General features: G+C 37.0%; 5 protein-coding genes across 5 annotated transcripts in view; 4 read left to right on the forward strand and 1 right to left on the reverse strand.

Annotated features, from left to right (window-relative positions):
* Nucleotides 1-408: 408 nt before the first annotated feature.
* Nucleotides 409-908, forward strand: LOC117788195. Its single transcript, XM_034626872.1, has 3 exons — nucleotides 409-488; nucleotides 546-713; nucleotides 769-908. Exons 1-3 carry the CDS (start codon nucleotides 443-445, stop codon nucleotides 873-875), a joined length of 321 nt encoding a protein of 106 aa, XP_034482763.1. The 5' UTR covers nucleotides 409-442; the 3' UTR covers nucleotides 876-908.
* Nucleotides 909-1,249: 341 nt separating this feature from the next.
* On the forward strand, nucleotides 1,250-2,245 carry LOC117787611. Its single transcript, XM_034626182.1, has 3 exons — nucleotides 1,250-1,357; nucleotides 1,418-1,843; nucleotides 1,900-2,245. The coding sequence occupies exons 2-3, from the start codon at nucleotides 1,795-1,797 to the stop codon at nucleotides 2,181-2,183; spliced, it is 333 nt and encodes a 110-aa protein (XP_034482073.1). The 5' UTR covers nucleotides 1,250-1,357; nucleotides 1,418-1,794; the 3' UTR covers nucleotides 2,184-2,245.
* Nucleotides 2,246-2,927: 682 nt separating this feature from the next.
* LOC117787937 lies at nucleotides 2,928-3,297 on the reverse strand. The gene is made up of 2 exons (XM_034626575.1): nucleotides 3,215-3,297; nucleotides 2,928-3,128 (listed from the first exon to the last, which is right to left on the reverse strand). The coding sequence occupies exons 1-2, from the start codon at nucleotides 3,246-3,248 to the stop codon at nucleotides 3,040-3,042; spliced, it is 123 nt and encodes a 40-aa protein (XP_034482466.1). The 5' UTR covers nucleotides 3,249-3,297; the 3' UTR covers nucleotides 2,928-3,039.
* Nucleotides 3,298-5,619: 2,322 nt separating this feature from the next.
* LOC117786253 (laminin subunit alpha) overlaps nucleotides 5,620-27,424 on the forward strand; it is a 29,540-nt gene continuing 7,735 nt past the window's right edge. Inside the window, exons 1-16 of the mRNA XM_034624408.1 lie at nucleotides 5,620-5,857; nucleotides 10,551-10,830; nucleotides 11,328-11,474; nucleotides 14,049-14,673; nucleotides 14,983-15,192; nucleotides 15,253-15,361; nucleotides 15,865-16,166; nucleotides 16,223-16,495; nucleotides 17,480-17,540; nucleotides 17,602-18,390; nucleotides 19,232-19,886; nucleotides 19,951-20,457; nucleotides 20,868-21,201; nucleotides 21,269-21,374; nucleotides 22,142-23,898; nucleotides 25,014-26,008. Coding sequence (XP_034480299.1) covers nucleotides 10,615-10,830; nucleotides 11,328-11,474; nucleotides 14,049-14,673; nucleotides 14,983-15,192; nucleotides 15,253-15,361; nucleotides 15,865-16,166; nucleotides 16,223-16,495; nucleotides 17,480-17,540; nucleotides 17,602-18,390; nucleotides 19,232-19,886; nucleotides 19,951-20,457; nucleotides 20,868-21,201; nucleotides 21,269-21,374; nucleotides 22,142-23,898; nucleotides 25,014-26,008 — 7,086 coding nt within the window. The 5' untranslated portion in view covers nucleotides 5,620-5,857; nucleotides 10,551-10,614. The remainder of the gene's footprint in view (nucleotides 5,858-10,550; nucleotides 10,831-11,327; nucleotides 11,475-14,048; nucleotides 14,674-14,982; nucleotides 15,193-15,252; nucleotides 15,362-15,864; nucleotides 16,167-16,222; nucleotides 16,496-17,479; nucleotides 17,541-17,601; nucleotides 18,391-19,231; nucleotides 19,887-19,950; nucleotides 20,458-20,867; nucleotides 21,202-21,268; nucleotides 21,375-22,141; nucleotides 23,899-25,013; nucleotides 26,009-27,424) is intronic.
* LOC117786254 (laminin subunit alpha-like) lies at nucleotides 5,883-9,386 on the forward strand. Its single transcript, XM_034624409.1, has 8 exons — nucleotides 5,883-6,000; nucleotides 6,303-6,512; nucleotides 6,573-6,681; nucleotides 7,169-7,470; nucleotides 7,527-7,536; nucleotides 8,080-8,240; nucleotides 8,899-8,959; nucleotides 9,021-9,386. Exons 1-8 carry the CDS (start codon nucleotides 5,898-5,900, stop codon nucleotides 9,130-9,132), a joined length of 1,068 nt encoding a protein of 355 aa, XP_034480300.1. The 5' UTR covers nucleotides 5,883-5,897; the 3' UTR covers nucleotides 9,133-9,386.

Here is a 27,424-nt window from a genome sequence, read left to right on the forward strand (position 1 = left end):
AATTCCAATTCCAATTTACGCATTATTAGTAATTAATGGTATAGTAAGTGGTTACAAATTAATTATATAACAACAAATTATGAACCACTAATTTTATTTTCTATACAGAACGAAACGGCTTAAATAATGAAGTCAAATTTGGTTGCTCTAACTATTAGAATCTCGGAGATTAAGGTGTTCAATGTCTTGAATTTAAAGGTTCTTTTAATTAGTGTCCAGAATACTATTTAAATAACCGTGTTGTACAATAAGTAACAACTATTTAACAGAAGCTAGGTAAATATGTAATAATTACCTACTGAATTTATCTTATCAATTTTATCATTATTTACTTGAGAGCAATGAATTTTTCAACGTTTGGAAGACCAAACAATGTGTGGACACTTTAGTACCGCATTGCGTTTTATATAGTACGTTAGTGTTTGATAAAATTTTAATTACAATGCATATCCGTTTAATTGTTGCTTTAATATTAAGCTTATGCTTCAGTAAGAGATTTAAAAAGCCATTGTCAACTAATCAGTTAACTAAATAATGATTTACAGTAGTGAAAGCTGATGGTGCAACAAATGTGAAAACTTGTGCCTTGGAGAGCTCCTGCAAAAATGTGACTGAAACTAGCGCCATCTGTCTGTGGGAAGAGGAAGCTGGCTGTATACGTAAATACGCATCCTTATGTCATATGTTAATTGCAAGTTGTCGCAAACAAATGGGTAATTACATATAATATTTTGTGTTGAGAGACTAATTATAAATTGCTACTTATAGTGATGAGTGATTACAGTGACGTCTATTGCTCATTGGAGACATATTTATGCGAGGAATCGTCCTCAAACGAACGTTGGACTATTTTCTACGGTCACGAAAAAGACTGAATGCTAAAAACGCTACGAAATCAAATACAATTTTTTTAAAAATAAAAATAAAAATGTACAAAAATGTATAAATACTTTTTTAATGCCTAAAAACTGAACCAAACTTCTGATCTTCTCAGTTCTCAAATAATAATTTAAATTTGTAAATTTCACAGTCTCACTTTTAATTGTAAATCAAATTTAATATATTTTATTTTTGTCCGCTACTTTTGAAATTTTGTATTTGTTATTTTCTCAATTTTTTTATTATATTTGCAGCCCTTGTAAACTTTATGTACTCGACCAAAAATGTATTGAGTACAGCGATCAATATTAATTAAATCAGCTGAAAATTTCGTCTACACTGTCACGTTTGTAGAATTAGTTTCGCCTTGTTGTTAGATATAAAATCTATGAAATATTCTAAAACTTTCGCAGTTTAGCCGCTTAAAGCAACTGAGCCAAACGGGGATTTTTTTTAATGCGCCTTACACTAATTTTGGGTTAGTCGACGAGATTAAAAAAAGTGTCTAGGCTTATTTTAGATGTACATATTCTTACAGTAATTTGCTTGGGAATGGTTGCCATTTCGTACTCATGGCCTCCAGTACCAGATGAACGTGATGCAGATGCTGAATTGGATAATGCCTGGGATTTATACCCGGGGCTGACTGAAAGATCCTATGAATAAAATATCTATAGGGACTTTTAATCAACTTATGACTAATGAATTATGCAAGATGCTAACCTAATGCGTGTTTACTTATACATCATAGTTAATATTAATCATGTTTTTGAGTTTAAAATAAAACAATTATTTTGGTAAAACGTGCAATAAGTTGGTTCCTATTGAATTCCGTCAAAAATCACGTAGATTGTCACTTATAAAGTTCAAGATTCGTTCAGTTTCAATTCAGTTGTTTTGGGTCAAGTGTTGACAATGTTTCTAGCCAAGTTCTTATCAGTATTTCTTATCTGCTGTGCGCTTGGTAAGCTTTAAAAATCTAATAAATTTATAAATGTAACTCAAGTAATTCTTTTTTAGTACAAGCACTTCCTTTGGACGATTTTAGCAGTGAAGATGATCGTATTAATGAAATCAGCTCTGAACTCGATCGTAAGCCGTTTATTCCCAATGTCGAACGGATTTTTAGCAGTGCTGAAATACAAACTCCAACGAAACTCGGCGAAAAGAATCGGAATAAGATAAACAGAAATGGTGAAGATACCACTAAGAGTTCCAAACATGCTCATGGCATGATCACATCGATGCTAAGCTTTGTCAGTAGTGTACTTAACTTTGGCAAAACAATTATACGTAATGAATAATCAATTTATTTGAAGAATGTTCAATTATATGTTAAGAATAAAAGCCATAATAATAATAACAATTACTTCATTGACTTATTTTGGGAGATGGAACCAATACTGTAAAACAGCTCTTGGACTAAATAGTTTATGCAGTGATATCAAAAAATTATTTTTGTTTCTCAATAAATTCCTAAAATAAAAATTTTAATTTTTAGACAAAAATCTTAATTTAGGCGTCAAAAATTTTAAAAACTAAGTTTCATTTAATTTACAAGCTGTTTATATTTGACATTGTAAAAACAATTAAGTAAAACTTGTCTAAACATTTTTCAAGCTAGCTATTTTTCTCTAAAATTTTGTTTTTAAACTTGCCATGCTAATTGGCATTATTTATGAAGTTTAAATATGAAAAACTTTGTTTACTTACAACAAATAAACCTTGTTAATAATCTATAGTCTAGTATACAGTTTAACTATGCTATATGTATTGATAATTATAGGTATTATGGATATCAACATACGATTACTTGTTAAAAATTGCCAAATTCTAGAGACTCTAGCTGAAATCGAAAGCAATTAATAGAGTTTTTAATAGCAATCGTTAATTGTGCAACATGCAACACGACTTTAGCTTGTGGCACTGCAACAAGTCGATGTGGCAGAAGGTTAAACTTGTCTCGCACTTTTGTTTTCCTTTTCAAGCTCTTCGAAATATCAATGAAGTCTAGGCAACAAATTAATTGAATGACAAACAAAAAGATATTTAATTAGCATCTTTGCTAGATGTGTAAAAAATTATATTGTATTGTATAAAATATATAGGTGTGTGCACAGGTACATATGTATTAGCTAGTATATAGTTTTAATTTCATAACTAATTCGCCTCGAGTAAATGATATTTAAACATTTTGTTAAGTGAATTCATGTTCTGGGACAGCTCATTGCAGACACGCACAACGCAGCCTATAATGATAGATATGATAGATCAGTTAGAGATACAGTTACAGTTACAGTTATAGATACAGATACAGACAGACTGCCACACTAACCCACTAGATATTTGATCACTTTCAACAGCACCATGACGATAAATTGCGTCGATGCAAACGCGACGAGACTTAGAACCAAATTGAACGCGAAATCAAAAATACAGCTGCGAATAAATAAATGAAACGACGTGCGACCAGGTGAACGACAACGACGACGACGACGACGCCAACGCCAACGCTGACTGCGCTGCACAGTGGTACAACAATCAAATATATTGAGTGAAATTGTCAAATAAGCAAAAACCTTTCGCTAGTTAAATAACATATTAGAAAACAGTTTTTGAGTAGAAAAAAGCATCCAATAAAAGTTAATTTTATTTCAGTAAAATCTTAATTTAATAGGTATACCCAATTTCGTAGTAGTATAATAATAATATTATCACCATTATATTAGTTTATCTATTCGATCAAAAAACATATAGTCACATTAATATTAAGTAATTTAGATGATATGTTGCATGGTACTCAAATAAAATGGAAAATAATAATTAATTTAATTTTATGGGTTCGGTAATAAAAAATATAATTATAATTTTGTTTTAATGTATAATCCAAATTAACTTATCACATGCATGCTTTAATGATCTATGTATTTTCATTTATTAATTCACTGTTTTCAGTTATCTCAACCACTGTGCGCAGCCAGCATACAGTTTAAATCAAGAACTTCTTGTTGATGTTGCAAGCAATTTATCATATGTGAATATCTGCATGTATTTGTGTGCACATGCATTAATAAATCTATTTGCATATTTTCGGCAAAGCAGTTTTAAGGTACATAAAAATTCGCGTGAATGGCAAAAGAAACAGCATCAACTTCAGCATCGACGTAGACGTCAACGTCGACGGCGACGGCGACTGCGACGTCGACAGCAAGCTTGTTACGTCATCAGAACTCGTTTGCATCCATAGAAAACCGCCTGCACAGTGTGGCTGCTGCACAATAAACGAGCCGAAATTGAGGCCAAAAACCGACTTTATCAGTGCGATTATATATTTTGTAGTTTTTTTGTCATTTCAAAAGTTCCATTCAGTGCTTTGCCAACCAGTTTCCTCTATAGAATCAGGCTGCAATTACAACAACTACGTTGTCAACAAGTTGCCGCTGCGTCGCGTCGCTGCAACTGCGCTGTCGCTGCATTGGTCATGAATTTTACCGTTTTTTTTTTGTATGTGATCGTGATTTTCAAAGCAATTCACTGGCAACTTTAACAGTTTCTTTGGTGTTTTTTAATAGCTCTAGCAATAAACTTCAAGTTGTTTTTTCCAGGTGATTGTAGGTTGAGTTTCGTTTTCGCGTTTTGGTCAAGCATCAGCGAGAATCGCGAATTTAAGCCGTTATTCACCTTCAGCACAGTTAATTCGCACACACACACTATATTCAATTAGCTGCAGCAACTTTTGCTAATGCATAAATAACAAACAACCACTTTTCATTGCAATTACTTCTGTTAAATAACACTTTATTTGTATATTTATTAAAAGTTGTGTAAAATCGCGCAAAACTTCATTTTTTTCCGATTACTGCTACTCTAACCTTCCTTTTCTATAATATATCAAATAACAGCATTTCTTATTGGCGGTCTGTTATTAACACTGCTCATTAACAGAGACTTAGCCTGCACACATAACAGAATTTTGCGTTTACAGGATTTCTTATTAGCACACTGTTATTATAACGTAATTTTAGCACTGCTCATTAATACACACACACACATACAAGAAGTTGAACACCAAAAAGTGAATATGGAAATGATCTGTTTTAGTTGGGAATTAATTCACTTCCTGTTTGTTTGTTGTTGCACACTGAAGTATTCTTTGACATATTCCCGATGTTAGTTAATCTGCAGTGTATATATACCGATATTAATTAAATGAATTACCACCGCACTAGGACATCCGTTTTCAATCACTTGTTGCACAACTCTGGCTCTAAAATTGCGGCAACATTACAGAAGCTGCTGATCGAAAGGTATCGATGCCATCAAGTGTTAATAAGCAATTAACATCGTTGCAATTGCAATTAACATTAGATTTTTATTTAAGCTTATCTCCAAGACAAAAATTAAACTCACTCTCTGGCACAATCTTAATTATTATCACGTGAACAACCAGTATCTTACTCAACTGCAAACAAAACAAAGCCGGCCGGCATTCTGACTGCAGAGAGAGAGAGAGAGCGCTGGAGAGTGCGAGAGAGCGAACGTTAGAAACTGGAAATGAACGAACAACGCAAGCAAAACAAAGGTGATAAAAAAAAGCGTTATCTCCGTCTTCGTCGTCGCCGCTACTCAGCTGAGTGATGAAGTAATAAATGGGCCGGGATCGCCGACACTCGACAGACGTTCGGCTGTTCGTCTGTTCGTGTGAGCCGAACAGTCGACAGACGACGAATCCATCAGTTTTAAGTGCAGACACATTTGTTTCTGAATCTTTTTTGGGGTACCGAGGAAAACTGCTCGCTGGATGAAGTTCAGTTGCTCGCGACGAGCCATCCAGTGCGGTTGGATGGGCTCTGAATAAAAAAGACAAAAGGAAAAGAATCGAAAACGATTACAATAAAGTGAAATAAGAACAGTCACAAAGATAAGAAAGTGGCATACATAGAAGAAAGACTGTGAACCGGAAGTGCGATTAAAAAAGGTCATTCATTGCTGCTGTGAGTGTGTGTGTTGGGTGCCCAATGGGGCTGCGTGTGGGCGTGACCTTGGCACTGTGCCTCCTTGTCGCACTTTGTGTTCATGCAACTGCCACAAACACAACTGCTCGTCCTTTCAGCTGCGAAAGTAAGTCCTAAAGTTCCTGCATCCAATTTTCGTTCCTTTGCGATTTAAATCTATATATGCAAAACTGTTTGTCCTGACTGACTGATTGGTATTCGTGGAGGACAAACGGTAAGGCCGAGGATGAAATTTGGACACAACATAGCTGAGAAAATTTCATTGTGTGATAAGACGGCGTTTTGCGAAATTCGCACTAGAAGGGGGTCAAATTCGTGGTTAAAATTTACTCACACACACAATAATATAAATTAAATGAAAAGTTATTAATCCTGTATTATTGCTAATACTTTCCTTTACATTTACAGCCTGCAATTGTCATGGCCACAGCAACGAGTGCAAATACGATGAGGAAGTGAATCGCAAGGGTCTCTCCCTGGACATCCATGGACACTACGATGGCGGCGGCGTCTGTCAGAATTGTCAGCACAACACCGAAGGCACCAATTGCAACAAGTGCAAGCCCAAGTTCTATCGTCCTCGTGGCAAATACTGGAATGAAACAGATGTCTGCACTCGTAAGCTACACAATTCATGTACATTATATAGAAGAACTATAAATTGATCCTCTCTTACAGCCTGCAATTGCGACCTGTCCTACTCAACGGGACACTGCGAGGAGGAGACGGGCAAATGCGAATGCCGTGCCGCCTTCCAGCCACCCAACTGTGACTCCTGTGCCTATGGGTAAGGCGTCCACGTTAAGATTTTAGGCCAGAATATCCTGCAACTTTCTACAAGTTATTCTAGACATGATAAAGTTCTTGGAGACAGTATCTTAGCTTATATCCTTTGAACTTTTCCAATTAGTTCTCACATTCTTAGCATTATTTATAAAGATTATAAAAGGAATTTATACTTCCTAAACTGTGAAATCTTACTTGTCCTGTCTATTTCATAAACTTCAGATAATTTTCTTACTACCTTTTAACATTATTGATTAGTTTCAGCTGTCATTATAATGGTTATCTTGAAAGTTACTATAGAAAATTTTACGTTTTCAAGCTTGATCTTTTTTTTCTTTCATGGTCTAACATTTACCTTGATTTAGATTTCCTTTCTATAAATAAATAGGCTTTTAGAAATATATATCCATTGAGATATTGCAACTCTTCTTCATTGGAATTCTCTTCCTCACTTGCTCATCTTGCGAATCTCCCTTAATTCTTTGCAGCTACTACAATTATCCGGAGTGTCGGGAGTGCGAGTGTTATTTGAAAGGCACCGGGGGTGAATACTGTGAGACTCTCTACGGTTTTTGTCCCTGCAAGACACCCTTTGCTGGCCGTTTGTGTAAGGACTGTCTGAAGACCTACTATGGTTTTCCCGAGTGCAAGGAATGTCAGTGCAATCCTTTCGGCTCCATCAACAACGAATGCGATGTGATTTCTGGCAACTGCACCTGCCACAGCAACTGGGAAGGAGCTCAGTGCGAACGTTGCAAGGATGGCTACTACAATAAACCAAGCTGCACCAGTAAGCAACCAAAAACTTCTATCTCAAATTTAGATCTCAATCCTTTTCTTTTTCAGACTGCTATAGGTAAGACGTCTCTTTAAGTGTTGTAGACTCAATATCCCAAAGTGCTTGCACAATAGGGTAAAAATTTGTGCTACTGCGGTATCTATTCAGTTATTTAACCATAAGTATTTTTCTGTCTTTATTGAAGTCTTCTTTTCTTAGATATTCCGCAACCGAACTAAACTGTGAACTGCGATATATATTTTATTCAAATTATTTATTGGGTTTATTCTTCTCTCCGTCACATGGGATGGACTTCTAGACTGCATTTTTGAAGGAATGATCTTTACTTTCAATCTTTATAAAAAAAAATGTATTATCTCCGAATTTTTTATTTATTTTTTATATTTCTCCTTTTATCGTCAGAGTCTAAAAACCTTTGTGAGAAGTTAGGAGTTCTTCACATTCTTTCCCACATAATTACCAATTTTAGCCTCATTTGAAGAAGATCTCTAGCTGTCATCTGATATTTATTTATGAAAGTTGTTCAACTTACATACTCTCAGCTTTCTCATGTCTAGCAAAGTTCTCCTTACATCTGAAATCCTGCTCATCTCTTTTCAGCCTCTACAAATATCCTACGTGCCAGCCCTGCAACTGTTCCAGCATGGGCAGTTCCAACAGTTCCTGTGATAATACCGGCCAATGTAACTGTCTGATCAATTATTCTGGAAAACAGTGCAACATGTGCAGCGCTGGATACTATAACTATCCGTATTGCTTGCGTGAGTGTTATAAGAGATTTAGATGAGTGTAAAAGGCTATCCCACGAAAAAACGACGAGTCTAAAAAAACCAATAATTACAGCCAGATAAAATTGAAGGACGGTGAGCTTTGAAGGACATAAAAAACATGCTGCTATCAATACAAGAATCCCATTATACGTCTCCATAAGTATGGCTTTGGTTAAAGTGGAGATATGTTAGATAGTTAGATAGATTGTTAGCAATGACCTGCTTGGGTTACAACATGCAACGGGAAAATCTCCTTAGAGATTCGAAACCAAAAAGTGATGATGAAGACGATAGTAATGCTATTAATGTCATCCCGAAATACACATGTTACCCTGAGAAAACACATAGTTTGATCAAACCAACAACATTAAATTTATATATTTCAAAATATTTTCTAAATATATATTATCGTGGAATAACCAAGTTATATTATATTAATAACCCTTGTGCCACTTATATAAAAGTACTTTAAAAAAATTACGTGTATTGCTTTTGAGAATTCACTGCATTCTGCAAGAGTATTAAATTTTCGGAGTACTGATGATCATTTCTTCATCTGGCTTTTTACTTTCATTAGCAGCCATTTTCATTCCGTTTAACTACTATGACTATGAAGAAAGTGTTTAAAGTGTGTTTTAATCCTTTACAGCCTGTAACTGCGATGAACATGGCTCCGAGGGCGTTACCTGCAATGAGGATGGCTGTTTCTGGTAAACAAATCCGACTTTAAATTAAATAGACATTATCTTTAATATTATTTCCTCTTTTTAGTAAACCCAATTTCGATGGTCGCCAATGTGACAGATGCAAGGAGCCGTTCTACAACTTTCCGTCCTGCAAGGACCGCAATAGTGATCTAGTTTCAATGGAATCTGACCATTAGCAATTCAGAGGGTTGCCAGTAATGTGATTGCTTCATAGATGGCACCATCTTGGGACTAGGCACTTGTGCCTCCAAGTCGGGATTTTGTCATTCTTAAAGTCAATTCGCCGTAAAATGCAGAAAGACTTCTGAGCAGCCAACCAATCGAAAATTTCCTACATTTCTGAGTGTACTTACGTAATTATAAGTAGGTTTTTTCAGATGTTCTCAAATTTAAAGGAATAAATTCTTATGGTCGTTTCCTCAATCACTTATTTAATGGGTTTTGAATATGTCTTATATTTTTATATTTTATATTTATTTATTTGTTTCCTAGTGTAACAAGTAGAAAGTCGTTTAATTATATCTGAAAAGTTCTTTCAATCTTGATCAATTTATAGCACAATCTAATTAAGCATGTTTAAATAAGACAAATATGTTTTAGGAAAATAGCCTAATTTTTGAGTTATTACATACCTACAAATTTATGACATAAAATGGGTTATTTTAAGTAAAATTACCTAGATTAAGGCAATCATTACCTAAAATTTATGTTTTAGGTAATAAATCACATTTTCCTAAAATTTTATGAATATTTTATTATTGAGTGTAGCTTTGCTCTGCGTTTGCTGGGAATTAATTTACTTGCTGAGCTTGTTGTAAAGTATAATTCTCTTTGCCATATACTGAAGGCAAGTTGATCGGCAGGATATAAATTTTGAATCAACTGTTGCACAACTGTTGCTCTAAAATGGCGACAACAAAGCAGAAGCAGCTGATCGAAAGGTATCGATACCATCAAGTGTTAATAAGCACGAGGATTTATTATTTGCAATTAACAATACATATTAGGTTAAAGGTTAATCTAACACTTGTTTTATCTCAATTATTATTATTGTGTGAGCAACCAGTTTCTGTAAATCAATTGCAAGCAACAACGAAAATCAGCCGGCATTCTGTCTGCAGGGAGAGAGAGCGCTCATTGGGAGAGTGCGAGAGAGAGCATTAGAAACTTGAAATGAACGAAGAACGCAAGCAAAACAAACGCGCTGAATATCGTTATCTCCATCGTCTTCGCCGCCGTCTCTGAGCTGAGTGATGAAGTAATAAATGGGCCGGGATCGCCGAAAGCCGACAGACGTTTGGCTGTTCGTGTGTTCGTGTGAGCCGAACAGTCGACAGTCGACGAATCCATCAGTTTTAAGTGCAGACACATTTGTTTCTGAATCTTTTTTGGGGTACCGAGGAAAACTGCTCGCTGGATGAAGTTCAGTTGCTCGCGACGAGCCATCCAGTGCGGTTGGATGGGCTCTGAATAAAAAAGACAAAAGAAAAAGAATCAAAAACGAAAACAATAAAGTGAAATAAGAACAGTGGTAAAGATAAGAAAGTGGAATACATAGAAGAAAGACTGTGAACCGGAAGTGAGATTAAAAAAGGACATTCACTGCTGCTGTGCGTGTGTGTGAGTGATTGAGTGTGAGAGTGTGTGTTGGTTGCACAATGGGGCTGCGTGTGGGCGTGGCCTTGGCACTGTGCCTCCTTGTCGCACTTTGTGGAGCCGAATTGACGCCGCCATATTTCAATCTGGCCACAGGCCGCAAGATTCATGCAACTGCCACATGTGGCGAGGATACCGATGGACCTGAACTCTATTGTAAACTCGTCGGTGCAAATACGGAAAATGATCATATTGACTACTCGGTTATTCAAGGACAGGTAGAACACAAATTTTAAAGAATAATTGTTTTAACAATATAAAAATATATATTTTTTGTTCTTAAAAGTAAATAAACTCAATGGAATTATATCTGTAAAGAATATATATTTTTTTTGCTTAAATTTCTGAATTCCTGGAGTTTTTGAAACCAAAAAAATAAATCAATTAATTAATGTCACAGAAAACGAAACCAATTTCTGTGGCACCTCAAAATAACTTGGTTTTCATAAAAAAAATATCATATCAAAAAATTTTCCTATTATTATACTATATTATTTAACTTTATTATATCTACAAATATTATTTGAAATTTAAATGTTCAGCTCATATAAAAGATCACTGGAATCTTTGTATAATTTTTTTCCTTCTAATTTTCAGTATACATACACAGAAATTATGCCACATGTGTTGAACATTAAAATTTGAAAACTATTTTTAAACCGAAAACTGAAGTTTCGCTTTTATTTTTCTTCACATGTGTTTTTTTTTCTTTTAGGTCTGCGACTATTGTGATCCCAATAGTCCGGATAAGAATCATCCGCCGGAGAATGCCATTGACGGCACTGAAGCCTGGTGGCAGAGTCCGCCCTTGTCCCGAGGCATGAAATTCAATGAAGTCAATTTGACCATCGATTTCGAACAGGTAAACAGCAAGAAAGAAAGGTGTAGCCCAAAAACAAAAAAGAAAGAAAAAAAGAAAAAAAAAAAGGGAAAAAACAAGTCAATGCAATGTTCCTATGGATTCAGCTTGAAAACAAGTTAAGGTCCCAGACAGGCTCGTTAAATTAACGTTTTTAATGTGTTTTCATTTCATTTTCGACGTCTCCAACATCGACATCGACGACGAAGCGAAAAATTCTTGCTGAGCTGTTGAATTGTTCTGTTGCTTCTTCTTGCTTGTTCCCTTTGGAGTTGTGGGTTATCAGTTCTGTCTGTATGTATTGTATATGTATGTATGTACGGGTTGTCTCAGTTTACAAGCTCGCTTAGAAACCGTTCCAGAGCATTGACTTTTATTTCCATTTTTTTATTCTTTCAATGCGATAAGCAGCTGAATATGTTGGAATTCAGAAGTCTTCCAGCATGCGTACCATATAATATTCTTGATGCTGATAGCAAACAGTGTTTCCACTACTAAATACATTAAATTCACAGTCCGCAGTTATCATTTAAATGTTCTATAAGAAAAAAAAAACACTTTTGGGGTCACTCAACGTCTTATCGCACTTGCAACGGAAACACTCGGATTGTAAGGCTTTTAAAACTATCAAAATTATAGCATTTAGTATGTTTCTACTTGAATTACTTGTTGTCTCGGTTGAGTGCATGAAATGAGATCATCTAACATATGAAAATGCAACGCCTGCACATAATTCTTAAGTAGAAACGAGCTACAACTTATTAATAAATTGCTTACGACAGCTAAAAGTTTAGCTGTAAAGATACCTACAAGATTTTCCTGATAAATCCGAGTATAATATGATATAATTTTTATATTTTATGTGCTTAAGATAGTCAAAAAAACTTTTAATCAATGTCTTTCAGCTCAAGATTAGTGTAGAATGAGTTTTTTTTTAAAGAATACTTAAATGCTACAAAGATTTTCTTTGAAAGAATTTAATTTCCATATCTTCATATAATTTTTTGTCTTAAGATAGTTGAAAAGCTGTTATTCCAACTCAAGATTAATACAGAATACATTTTTTTGTAATATTCGAAACTACTACTATTTTTTTTTAAGTATTTCATATCCTGATATGTGCATAAAATGGTAAAACCCATTAAAACTCATTCATTCTTTAATTTTTCAATTTCTATCCCAACAGAAACTCAATGAATTAAGTTTCCTTTAGTCTTAAAAACTGTACAACTGCCAAACTACATATGTTTACGCAAAATTTCAAAAATCTCAAACAGTATCTCGAGTATACAATCGCACATATATACACACTGAGTATGTATGTGAATATGTACATATGTACACATGATGTTTGGTTCGTTTTCAATTGAATTCAAATTAAAAAGCAAACAGAAAACAGAAAAAAATAAACAAACATTCAGCGAACGCAGATAAATTTAGTACATTGGAGAAGAGCATGGAGTTAATTCTCTTCCATGATCTCATGCAACCTCAGTAGATACACACACACACACACAAATATTGACATAAACACTAACACAAGCCCAAATAAAAATATACATGTGTTGTGTGTACACTACGCTAATAAATTTTAATGAATTTTTGCTTTGGAGTAGACTAATTTTTGTTCTTATAAGAAAAAAATCTATAACTGCAAGTTAAGATACAAGTTTTAAATAGAGGGAGAATTTTAAAGAAAGGAAAAAGTTGGAATAAATAAATATCAAAGATTTTAAAGATTTTAGAAAAACTTAGTCCTAGCTAATAAAAGAAAGTTAGAAAAGTTCCAAATATTGTCTAAAATAAATCCTAAAACATAAGGCAAAGCTCATTTTTAGTTAAAGATAGAGAAATATTGAATCACTTCATCTTATCTTTAAGCGAGAGAGAGAATAGAGATAAGAATTGAACTTTAAGAAAAAATTGAAACAGTTTTTTAAAAAAGAACAATAATTTTATGTATAAAGAGATTTTATTATCTCATATTTCTAGTTGGAAAAAACTGAAAATTTGAGTTTTTATTTAAAAAAATTTGTAAATAAAAAAACATACTTTAAATTACAGATTAACAATAATTTAATGTATAAAGAGATTTTATTATCTCACATTTTTTAGCTAGAAAAGACTGAAAGCTTGAGTTTTTATTTTAAAAAAATTTTAAATAAAAAAACATACTTTAAATTACAGTTTAACAATAATTTAATGTATAAAGAACTTTTAATATCTCATATTTCTAGTTAGAAAAGACTGAAAATTTGAGTTTTTATTTAAAAAAATTTTTAAATAAAAAAAACATACTTTGAATTACAGATTAACAATAATTTAATGTATATAGAGATTTTATTATATCATATTTCTAGTTAGAAAAGACTGAAAACTAGAGTTTTTATTTAAGAAATAATTAAAAAATGAATCTAGATTCTGAAATATATTATGAATCAGGAATTTAATTCCTTTCGAAAAAAAAATAAACCCAAAGTTTAGCATTAAAGAAGATTCATTGAGTCTTTTGGAAAAATCTCAGATCTTATTTATGTTTAATTGACTCTTAAATTCCGCTCATTTTCAACTTAATAGGAATTCCATGTCGCCTACTTGTTCATACGCATGGGTAACTCCCCGCGTCCAGGTCTCTGGACGCTGGAGAAGTCCTCGGATTATGGAAAGACCTGGACATCCTGGCAACATTTCTCCGATACGCCCACCGACTGTGAAACCTACTTTGGCAGGGACACGTACAAACCCATAACAAAGGACAACGATGTCATTTGCACCACGGAATATTCAAAGATTGTGCCGCTGGAGAATGGAGAGATACCCGTGATGTTGCTGAACGGACGTCCCTCGTCGACGAACTACTTCAACTCGTCGGTGTTGCAGGAATGGACACGTGCCACAAATGTGCGAATTCGTTTGTTGCGTACAAAGAATCTCTTGGGTCACCTGATGTCGGTGGCACGACAGGATCCGACGGTGACACGTCGTTACTTCTACTCGATCAAGGACATCTCGATTGGCGGTCGTTGCATGTGCAATGGACACGCCGACACCTGTGACGTCAAGGATCCCAATAGTCCGGTGCGCATTCTCGCCTGTCAATGCCAGCATCAAACCTGTGGCATCCAGTGTAACCAGTGTTGTCCTGGCTTCGAGCAGAAAAAGTGGCGTCAGAACACAAATGCTCGTCCTTTCAACTGCGAACGTAAGTCCTTAAGTTCCTGCTTCCAATTTTCGTTTCTTTTCAATTTTAAACTATATATATATAAAAACTGTTTGTCCTGACTGACTGATTGGTATTCGTGGAGGCCAAACGGTAAGGCCGAGGAGGCTGAAATTTGAACACAACATAGCTGAGAAAATTTCATCGTATGATAAGACGGCGTTTTGCGAAATTCGCACTAGAAGAGGGTCAAATTCGTGGTTAAATTTTACTCACACACACAATAATATGAATTAAATGAAAAATTATTAATCCTGTATTATTGCTAATACTTTTCTTTTACATTTACAGCCTGCAATTGTCATGGCCACAGCAACGAGTGCAAATACGATGAGGAAGTGAATCGTAAGGGTCTCTCCCTGGACATCCATGGACACTACGATGGCGGCGGCGTCTGTCAGAATTGTCAGCACAACACCGAAGGCACCAATTGCAACAAGTGCAAGCCCAAGTTCTATCGTCCTCGTGGCAAATACTGGAATGAAACAGATGTCTGCACTCGTAAGCTCGACAACTCAGGTTCCTTATTTAGCGGAAATAAAAATTAATCCTTTTTTGCAGCCTGTAATTGCGACCTGTCCTACTCAACGGGACACTGCGAGGAGGAGACGGGCAAATGCGAATGCCGTGCCGCCTTCCAGCCACCCAACTGTGACTCCTGTGCCTATGGGTAAGGCGTCCACATTAAGATTTTAGGCCAGAATATCCTGTCAACTTTCTACGAGTTATTCTAAACATGATTAAGTTCTTGGAGAAAGTATCTTAGCGTATATCCTTTAAACTTTCCAAATTATTTTTCACCTTCTTAGTATTATTTATAAAGATTATAAAAGGAATTTATACTTCCTTAACTGTGACAACTTGTCCTTTCTACTTCATAAACTGCAGATCATTTTCTTAATTCCTTTTAACATTCTTGCTTAGTTTTAGCTCTCTTTATAATGGTTATCTTGAACGTTACTATAGAAAATTTTACGTTTTCAAGCTTGATCTTTTTCTTCTTTTATGGTCTAACATTTACCTTGATTTAGATTTCCTTTCTATAAATAAATAGGCTTTTAGAAATATATATCCATTGAGCTTTGCAACTCTTCTTCATTTGAATTCTCTCTTGATTTCTTTATATACTTTCCTGACTTTCTAACCTTGTAATTCTGCTCAACTTCTTTGCAGCTACTACAATTATCCGCAGTGTCGTGAGTGCGAGTGTTATCTGAATGGCACCAATGGTTACAACTGCGAGGCTGTCAATGGCATTTGTCCTTGCAAGACGAACTTTGCGGGCGCTTTGTGTAAGGAGTGTGCCGAGTCCTACTATGGTTTTCCCGAGTGCAAGGCCTGTCAGTGCAATCGATTGGGTTCGATCAACAACGACTGCGATGTGGTGTCCGGCAATTGCACCTGTCTCAGCAACTGGGGAGGAGCACAGTGCGAACGCTGCAAGGATGGCTACTACAATGAACCAAGCTGCACCTGTAAGCAACCAAAAACTTCTATCTCAAGCTTAGATCTTAATGCATTCCATTTGTAGACTGTGACTGTGATCATCAGGGCACCGAGTCGGAGATTTGCAATAAGCAGACAGGTCAATGCATCTGTCGTGAAGGATTTGGTGGACCGCGTTGCGATCGCTGCTTGCCAGGATTCTACAATTATCCCTCGTGTCAGCCCTGCAACTGCTCCACCACCGGCAGCTCCGCCGTCACCTGTGACAACACTGGAAAATGCAACTGTCTAATTAATTACTCTGGAAAACTTTGCAACATGTGCAGCGCTGGATTCTACAACTATCCGGATTGCTTGCGTGAGTTTAATTAGGATCTTGGTCTTCTTAATATCACAGCGGACGGCAGTTCGCGCTAGTGACGAAATATTAGCAGACTTTGAATCCAAGGTTTAAACCTAAGAAAAAGAAATGATATGCTACTGCTATCACGGCATTTATAACTCATAAAGTATATAACTCACATATAGTCTTAATCTGGATGCTTAACTGAATTGATCTAGTCAAGTCTGTATATTTAAATGAAAACTAATTGCTTAATTTTTGGGGGAGAAATAAAAATCATTATTGTTTTTTGAGTTATCTCAACAAATCTAGCAGATTGTTTTTTTTCGGATAAATCCAGCCTACAGTTAATGTAAATCGTATCACTATATTACTCTATAAATGTCGTAGGAAAGATCGGTCTAGATTCTAGACTCTAAAATCAACTTTTAAAATGAAAATATTCCTATTTTATAAATATTTCTCAGTCAATCCCATAGATTGTGTATTAGGTATTGTTTTATTGTTTACAGTTAATGTAAATCGTATCACTATATTACTATATAAATGTCGTAGGAAAGATCGGTCTAGATTCTAGACTCTAAAATCAACTTTTAATATGAAAAAATTCTTATTTTTATAAATATTTCTCAGTCAATCCCATAGATTGTGTATTAGGTATTGTTTTTATATATTCCGCTCACATTTTTCGTTAACTTCTGACATTATAATATACTTACTATAGTTTTATTAGGAATAATCAATCAAATGTGGAAATTTTTTTAAAAGGAATTCTAATCCAATAGAAAAAGGATGTTTTTGTTTTTTTTGAAAAGAAGTTAGGGGTTCTAATTAAGATTCTTCTTTTGTAAAGTTAATGTACTGTGAAAGTTTTTTAAGTCTTGAAATAATTTTTCTCTCTTGTCTTTTTTTTTCCTTTTTGAAGAGCCTGTTCTTTCCCAATATCTGATTCTATCTTATATCTTATTATATATATATATATCTTTTAATTCTTTACAGCCTGTAACTGCGATGAGCATGGCTCCGAGGGCGTTACCTGCAATGAGGATGGCTGTTTCTGGTAAACAAATTCGACTTTAAATTAAATAGACATTATCTTTAATATTATTTCCTCTTTTTAGTAAACCCAACTTTGATGGTCGCCAGTGTGAGAGATGCAAGGACACGTTCTACAACTTCCCCTCCTGCGAGGACTGCAATTGTGATCCCGCCGGTGTCATCGATCAGTTTGCCGGCTGTGGATCGGTTCCAGTTGGAGAACTTTGTAAATGCAAGGAGCGTGTGACGGGCAGAATTTGCAATGAGTGCAAACCGCTTTACTGGAATCTGACCATTAGCAATTCAGAGGGTTGCCAGGAATGTGATTGCTTCATAGATGGCACCATCTCGGGACTGGACACTTGTGCCTCCAAGTCGGGAAATTGTCATTGTAAGCCGCACACGACGGGACGACGTTGTAATGAGTGCAGAGATGGCACCTTTGACCTGGATGGTTCCTCGTTGTTCGGCTGCAAGGATTGTAGCTGTGATGTGGGTGGTTCCTGGAAGAGTGAATGCGACAAGGTCACCGGCCAGTGCAAGTGTCATCCACGCATCAATGGACGTGCCTGCACCCAACCCCTGACGACCCACTACTTCCCCACTCTGCATCAGTTCCAATACGAGTACGAGGATGGCTCTCAGCCATCGGGTGCCCAGGTGCGTTATCAATACGACGATGAGGTCTTTCCGGGCTTCAGCAGCAAGGGTTACGCCGTATTCAGTGACATTCAGAATGAGGTGCGCAACGAGCTGACCGTCTTCAAGTCCTCCGTCTATCGCATTGTCATACGCTACATGAACTCCAATGAGAAGAATGTGACGGCCAGCATATTGATACAATCGGAGAATCCACTGGAGGTGGATCAAAAGTAAGCTAATGTTACCTATTATTACCCGTAACTTAAAAAATTTAGTATTAGGGGGAGAAGAAGGCAACTCCGGCCCTATAAAGTATATATATTCTTGATTAACATCAACAGCCCAGTCGATATAGCCTTGTCCGTCCGTGTGAGCGCCTAGATCTAAGAGACAAGCGATATTTCTGGTAATTTACTTTATCTATTAATATTATCTATTAGCCCGCTTAATCGCAGCAAAATCGGACCGGTAGAACGGCAGTAATAGCTAACCAAAGTTATTAATAATTAAGGCAAATCAAGCACCCAAAAGTATCGTATAAAAATATCGGATAAAAATATCGGATAAAAATATCGGATAAAAATATCGGATAAAAATATCGGATAAAAATATCGGATAAAAATATCGGATAAAAATATCGGATAAAAATATCGGATAAAAATATCGGATAAAAATATCGGATAAAAATATCGGATAAAAATATCGGAAAAAATATCGGAAAAAATATCGGAAAAACAATTTTCCAAATTTTTCTATTTTATTTTAATTTCCAAAAAAATTATTTTTAATGCTAATTAAAATGGGTTTTCATTGGCATTACTTAATGCCAACGAAAAATTTTTAATTTAATGCCAATTAAATAATTTTTCACTAGCACTACTTTTTTCAATGCTAGTGAAATGAAATTTCATTAGCACTACTTTTTTTAATGCTAATTAAAAAGTAATGATAATGCTTATGGACCCAACTCTGATAGATTGACATAAGTAACGAGTATTCTATGGTCGGGATCTCGACTATAGCCTATTCCCACTAGTTTTTCTGTTTATGCAACATGTCCATCTTTTACAGCGTCAAGGTTTTATTGCGTCCGACAACGGAACCAGAGTTTGTCACCGTCGCTGGACCCAAGGGCAATAAACCCTCAGCTGTTGTTCTCGATCCGGGACGTTATATCTTCACCACCAAGGCGAATAAGAATGTAATGCTTGATTACTTTGTGCTCCTGCCGGCTGCTTACTACGAGGCTTCTATTCTAACACGCCATATTGCCAATCCCTGTGAGCTGGGCAACATGGAGCTGTGTCGTCATTACAAATACGCTTCCGTTGATGTCTTTGAACCGGCCAAGGTGCCCTTCATTGTGGGCAGCAATAATGAGCCGACCAATCCCACGGATTTATATAGCGATGCAGAGCATCTGGAGATTGTTAGCCATGTTGGAGAGATTCCTGTGCTGAGTAACACACAAAAGGAGCTGATTTACATGATGGATGTGCCGAGAAGTGGACAATATATCATTGTAATCGATTACATCAGTGAGAAGAACTATGCGTTGCCCTATGATGTGAGCCTCAGGCTGGGCAAGGATGAGGAAACCCAATCCTCGGTGTATCTCTATCCCTGTCTCTACTCCACCATCTGTCGCACGCCCATTAACGATGAGGATGGACACGAAAAGATCTTCTACATCAACAAGGATGATTTGCAACCAGTTACCATTTATGTAAGTGCCTTTTTCTGCATTCCCCAACGAATTCCCTCACGAATTTCCTTTACTACTTCCTTAGGCGGACACTGATGATGATTTCCGTGTGCCCATCATTTCGGTAACCGCAATTCCCGTGGAACAATGGTCTATTGACTACATCAAACCCAGTCCAGTCTGTGTAATCCACGATAAAAAATGCGCTACACCGAAATTCCGTTCAGTGCCCGATTCCAAGAAAATTGAATTCGAAACGGATCATGAGGATCGCATTGCCACCAATAAACCTCCCTATGCCGTCCTCGATGAGCGTGTTAAGCTCGTGCACTTGGACAGTCGACAGGATGGTTCAATTGTCATCGAATCAAAGGTCTCCGACCCGAACCGTTATGTCATCCTGATCAAGTACTATCAGCCCAATCATCCCAAGTATCAGGTGCTCTACACTTTGACCGCGGGCAAGAATCAATACGATGGCAAATTCGATATACAACATTGTCCATCTAGCTCGGGATGTCGTGGTGTCATCCGACCTATGGGAGATGATGAATGGTTCAATATTGACGACGACTTCAAGTTTACCATGACGGTAAGTGATGCATAGTTCAAAATACCCTTTAAGTTAAAAAGGTAGCTCAAACCATTTTCTAATACTTTTGTGAGAAGTACAAATATAAAACTAGGAATTATATGGAAATTCATCTAAGAAAAACTTTCATACAAAGATATTAATTTTTAAAAAGGTCTCAATATTTTAATGAAGACATGTCTATTTGTTAGATAGCTCTAAATAGATATACTGGTTCCTTAACTTAACTTTTTTTCTAAAAATTAATATCCTGATAACATTATGCCCATTATTTCCAAGTATTTCCTAGTTATTTCCTAGTTTTGGATTCTCAATTTTTGATTCCAAGTTTTGGCATTTTTATTATTATTTGTCGAGATTCACATAAGGAATCTTTTTAGAATTTTTATAAATTTCGATTGCTTTTGCAGAATTCGCGTCCTCAAGGCGTTTGGCTGGACTATTTGGTCGTGGTGCCAGTGGATCAGTACAACGATGATCTGCTTGTTGAAGAAACATTCGATCAGACCAAGGAGTTCATCAAGAACTGCGGTCAAGATCACTACCACATCACGCACAATGCCAGCGATTTCTGCAAGAATGCCGTCTTCTCCTTGACCGCCGACTACAACAGTGGTGCCTTGCCCTGTAACTGTGACTACGAGGGATCCACCAGCTTCGAGTGCCATCCATTTGGTGGTCAGTGTCAGTGCCGTAATAATGTCATTGGACGACAGTGTACCGCCTGCAGACCTGGCTATTTTGGTAAGGGAGTGTGCAATTCAGGGAAATTGTCAAGATTTTGTTATTTAAATTTTTTTTTTTTATGTAGGTTTCCCCGATTGCAAGGCCTGCGATTGTCCGAGCATTGCCATGTGCGAGCCAAATACTGGAGAATGCCAGTGTCCCACCAATGTCATTGGAGCTCTATGCGATAAGTAAGTAACGCTCTTTCAAGTCCACCTCGTACTGATTTTTTTCTGATACTCCTTCTACTAATCCTCTTCCTGTACAACAATCTCTCCTACTATTCTCTTCCTATGCCTAATCCTTTTACTCCTGCTCCTCCTCTTCTTTGTTCTTGTACTCTTCGCATCTTCTTCTTCCTGCCACGTTTCTCCTCCTGCCATCTTCTTCGTCGATCGTCCGTTTTCAGTGATCAAGATCGTGACTTCATCGCTTTCGTTCCTTCTTCATTCTTCTTTTCGCTTCTTCGTTCTTCGTTCGTTCTTTCATTTTCATTCTTCATTCTTCATTCTGTTCTTCATTTCTTCTTCATTTCTTTTATTTCATTCTTCATTCCGTTTCATTATTTCTTTTCATTATTTTTCCTTTCATTCTTTTCATTTCTTCTTCGTTCCGTTCATTCGTTCCTTTCCTTTTCTTCCTTCTTCCTTCTTCCTTCTTCCTTCCTTCCTCCTTCCTCCATCCTCCATCCTCCTTCCTCCTTCCTCCATCCTCCATCCTCCATACTCCATCCTCCTTCCTTATTATTCCTCCTTCCCCCTTCCTCCTTCCTCCTTCCCTCGTCCACACATTTCCACTCCCTCCTTCCGTCTCCTCTAACAACCCACCCATCTCAGCTTCCTTCTCCTCTACCTCTTCACCTGCTCCATCTCCTCTTGCTCCTTCTCTTCCTCGCCCACCCCCTTCTACTGCTCCCTCTCAAATCGCTTCTCACTAATCGAAAACACTCCAATTCCAGATGTGCTCCCAATACATATGGCTTCCATCAGGTGATTGGGTGCGAGGAGTGCAACTGCAACTACATGGGCATTGCCAATGGGAATCAGCAGTGCGACATGTTCAACGGATCCTGCGAGTGTCGGGACAACATCGTGGGACGAGCCTGCGATGGATGTGCCAATGGATTCTATGAGTTCCCGCGCTGCAACCGCTGTAGTTGCCATCAGCCAGGCACCGAGCTGGAAGTGTGCGACAAAATGGATGGCAGCTGCTTCTGCAAGAAGAATGTGGTGGGCAGGGACTGTGATCAGTGTGTGGAGGGCACCTACAATCTGCAGGACCAAAATCCCGATGGTTGCACCACTTGCTTCTGCTTTGGCAAGACCTCGCGTTGTGACAGCGCCTTTTTGCGGGTCTACAACGTTAGCCTGATGAAACAGGTGTCCATTAACTCGGCCGATTTCCTGGAGAAGAGCATTGAATTCGAAATCTGGGATGTTAGCCAAGCGGAATTGATAGTGAATGAGACAACATTGGAGGCGGACTTTAGCAATCGGGAAGTGACAGATCAACGTGTCGCCTACTTTGGAATGCTCGACTATCTGCTCAATCAGAATAGTCACATCTCGGCTTATGGTGGCGAACTGGTCTATACCCTGTACTTTACCTCCGGCTTTGTGGGCAAGGCCATTGTTGCTCCCGATGTGATATTGCTGAGCAAGGATCAGTTACTGGTGCATCAGAGCTATGAGCAGCCCAGCAGCAATCAGCCGTTCAAGAATCGCATACAAATGGTGGAAAGTAATTTTATGACGCAGACGGGAAAACCTGTAAGTCGTGCGGACTTTATGATGGCACTGCGGGATCTGACCAAGATCTTTATTAGAGCCAATTACTGGGAACAAACGTTGAATACACAACTTTCGGATGTCTATTTAACGCTGGCCGATGAGGATGAAGATAGCCATGGGGAATATCAATTTTTGGCCGTGGAGCATTGTCATTGTCCGCCCGGTTACAGTGGACACTCATGTGAGGATTGTGCGCCGGGTTATCACCGTATTGAAAATGGTCCCTATGGCGGTTATTGTGTGCCCTGTGATTGCAATGGACATGCGGATACTTGTGATTGTGCCACTGGAATTTGCAGCAATTGCCAGCACTCGACACGTGGTGATCACTGCGAGGAATGTGTCGCTGGTTACTATGGCAATGCCACACATGGCACACCACATGATTGCATGATCTGTGCCTGTCCGCTGCCCTTCGATTCCAATAACTTTGCCACCGGCTGTGAGATTTCCGAGTCGGGTAATGAGATACATTGCGAGTGTCGGCCGGGTTACACGGGACCACGTTGTGAGGCGTGTGCCAATGGCTTCTATGGCTCACCCGAAACGGCTGGCGATGTCTGCAAGCCCTGTGAGTGCTCTGGCAACATTAATCCCAGCGAGCAAGGCTCCTGCGATACGCGAACTGGCGAATGTCTGCGTTGTCTGAACAACACCTTTGGCATGGCTTGTAATCTCTGTGCGCCGGGTTTCTATGGCGATGCTGTCGATCTGAAGAACTGTCAGACCTGTGACTGCGATGAGCTGGGCACTCTGGAATGTGATCCCTATGTGGGCAAATGCAAGTGCCATGAGAATGTCATCGGCGAACGCTGTGATCGCTGCAAAGCCGATCATTATGGCTTCGATTCGGGTGCGGGTTGTCGTGCCTGTGACTGTGGAGCTGCTTCCAACTCCACTCAATGTGATTACCACACAGGACACTGTAAGTACAGTAAAAACTCTCTAAATAGAGTTCGAAACATACGAAATAAATCAAAGCTTAAAATTTTAAAAAGATTTAATTAGAAAGATCTGAGTGAAACTAAGAACTTTGTTTGTAATTTTATAGCGAATTCCGAGACTTAAATTTTCGGCTCTGGAAATTATCAGAATTAGTTAACTAAGTACAGTAAAAACTCTCTAAATAGAGTTCTCAACATACGAAATAAATCAAAGCTTAAAATTCGACTAAGATTTTATTAGAAATATCTGAGAGAAACTAAGAACTTTGTTAAGCTTTCGATTCTGAAAATTATCAAAATTAGTTAACTTTTGAAGAATTTTAAATATCGAAATATTGAAAATGTTGTAAAGGATTATAGGCTCATTTATGATAAAAAAAAATTTCTAAAAACTAGAATATTCTGAAAAACATTTTACTGACGATTTTTAAATAAGTTTTTAAAGTTAAACCCAGAAACAATTATTGAATGCTGAGAAAATTTAAGAAATACTATTTTTTTCGACCTCCACTCTTACCTTTATCTTGTAGAATATTTTTTACTATAGCTATAAAGTTATACGGAAATTTGAACTTTCTAGTTTCTTGTTAAAAACCAAGAAATATCTTTTATTTTCAAATTCCACTTTCTTCTCCATTAATTTATGTTATTTATTATATTAATATATATTAAAGAATATGAATTTTCCTACAATTTTTTCTATTTATATGCGATTTTTAAACAAGTATCGAGTTTCCCCTTAAAAAAATGATCTGAATGACGACAAAATCGTAGATACACTAGTTTTGTATAAGGTATCTTTATAATTATTTCATCATTTTCATATAAGGATAAGAAATAAGATATACCATTTAATGTTTTTAGAAAAATCAGTTTGAAAAGTAACTGGGTTCGAGCCCTGGCATGTTTAAAAAAATCTGTAGCTTTCCTGTTCTGAACATTCTTGAAATTGCACTGAAAATGCTTTAAGTAGCGTGCTCAAAATATAAATAAAAAATGTATCAAAAAAAAAAAAAAAAAAAAAAAAAAAAAATCAGCAAAAAATTGTTACTATTAAATTAATTAAACGTATATTCTAATACTACCTTCATTTTAGGCCTCTGTAAGCCGGGTGTGACGGGACGACAATGTGATCGCTGTGCTGTAGATCATTGGAAGTACGAGAAGGATGGCTGTACGCCATGTAACTGCAATCAGGGTTACTCCCGAGCGGGAACAGGCTGCAATCCCGAGACGGGACAATGTGTCTGTCTGCCGGGCGTGATTGGAGATCGTTGTGAGAAGTGTCCCAATCGTTGGGTGCTCACCGAAGATGGTTGCATGGAGTGCAACAATTGTCATGATGCTCTGCTCGATGTCACCGATAAACTAAAGTATCAAATTGAAGGAGTCTTGGAGGATTTCGGTACCGTAACAATGGCATTCTTCACAAGTCAAAAGCTCAACTTTTACGATCAACTGGCGGATGAACTGACGCCAAAGATACAAGCATTGGATCCGACAAGTGTGAATCTATTGCCATCACGAGAGCTCAACATGAAACTGGAGGCAGATAGCAAAGCTTATGCCAAGCAGGTTAATCAGACACTCGGCAATGCTTTGGACATACATCATAGATCGGGAGTTCTATTAACCAATGTCTCTGCCGTACATAAAGAAGCTTTGGAAAGCGTTAAACAGGCCAGTGATGCAATTGCTGCTGTGGATGCGCTCTCCAAGAATCTAGAGGCAACAGCCACCACAAAGAGTGGCGCCGCCTTGGAGCAGGCTCAACAGATACTCAACAAGATCAATGCCACACAGATTGAGCTGCAATCCAATGAGTTGGTGCTCAACAAGGCCAGAGAACTCTACGATGAGGTGGACAAGCTGGTGGAACCGATTAAGCAACAAAACAAAAGTCTCAATTCCCTAAAGGATGACATTGGTGAGTTCAGCGATAAGCTGGAGGATCTATTCAACTGGAGCGAGCAATCCCAAACACAATCCAGCGATGTGGAACGTCTGAATGTGGCCAACAAACGTTCCTATGACAATTCCAAGTTCGATACGGTCTCGGAGCAGGAACAGGAAGCGGGCAAGAACATTAAGGTAAGCATATTTATTTAGCAAATTTTAATATATGCATATAAAAGTCTTTGTCCTGTCTGACTCACTGACTAAATTTTTAAAACGCCCAAAACGGGCAGAGTTAGATGGCTGTAACTTTTTTGTTTCTTTAGATTGGTTAACCAGACTCACAGTTTAAGTATTTAATAATGCCTTAGGCGTCCTGACCAAATATGGTTAAAATTGGACTACTATATCATAAAGCTGCCATAGTAATGATCTGTTGTAAATCCACCTTTAGTAAGAGAAACTTCTTTGTTTCTTAAAATATCTTATCCAAACTTACAGATAGTGTACTTAATATTGTCTTATACATCCTGACCAGATTTGGTTAAAATTGGACTACTACATCATAAAGCTGCCATAGTAACGATCGGTTGTAAATCCGCCTTTAGTATAAAAAACTATGTTGTTGCTTAAGATATCTCAACCAAACTTACAGATTATATATTTGAAAGTGTCTCACACATCCTGCTCACATTTGATTTAAATCGGCCTACTATATCATATAGCTGCCATAGTAATGATCGGCTGTAAATCCACATTAAGTATGAAAAACTTAGTTGATTCTTAAGATATCTGATCCAAATTTACAGATTTTAGATTTTATAGTGTCTTATACATCCTGACCAAATTTGGTTCAAATCAGCCCACTATATCATATAGCTGTCATAGGAAGGATCTGTTGTAAATCATCGTTTAGTATGACAAACTTTGTTGTTTCTTAAGATATCTTAACCAAACTCACAGATTATGTATCTGGAATTGTTTCATACATCCTGTCCAAATTTGATTCAAATCGGCCTACTATATCATATAGCTGTCATAGGAAGGAGCGGTTGTAAATAATCCTTTAGTAAGAAAAACTTTGTTGTCTCTTAAGATATCTTAACCAAAATCACAGTTTAAGTATTTAGTGGTGTCCTATACATCCTGGCCAAGTTTGATTAAAATCGGCATACTATATCATATAGCTGTCATAGGAAGGATCGGTTGTAAATCCACCTTTAGTATGAAAAACTTTGTTGTTTCTCAAGATATCTTAACCAAACTTACAGATTATGTATCTGGAATTGTTTCATACATCCTGTCCAAATTTGATTTAAATCGGCCTACTATATCATATAGCTGTCATAGGAAGGAGTGGTTGTAAATAATCCTTTAGTAAGAAAAACTTTGGTCTTTCTTGAGATATGTGCGACAAAATCCCAGTTTAAGTGATTAGTAGTGTCTTATACATCCTGGCCAAATTTTTTTAAAATTGGTCTACGACATCATATAGCAGTCATAGGAAGGATCGGTTGTAAATCCACCTTTTCTATGAAAAACTTTGTTGTTTCTTAAGATATCTTAACCAAACTCACAGATTATGTATTTGAAATTTTTTCATACATTCTG

This window comes from Drosophila innubila, assembly GCF_004354385.1.
Source record: "Drosophila innubila isolate TH190305 chromosome 3L unlocalized genomic scaffold, UK_Dinn_1.0 0_D_3L, whole genome shotgun sequence".
Classification (NCBI taxonomy): domain Eukaryota; kingdom Metazoa; phylum Arthropoda; class Insecta; order Diptera; family Drosophilidae; genus Drosophila; species Drosophila innubila.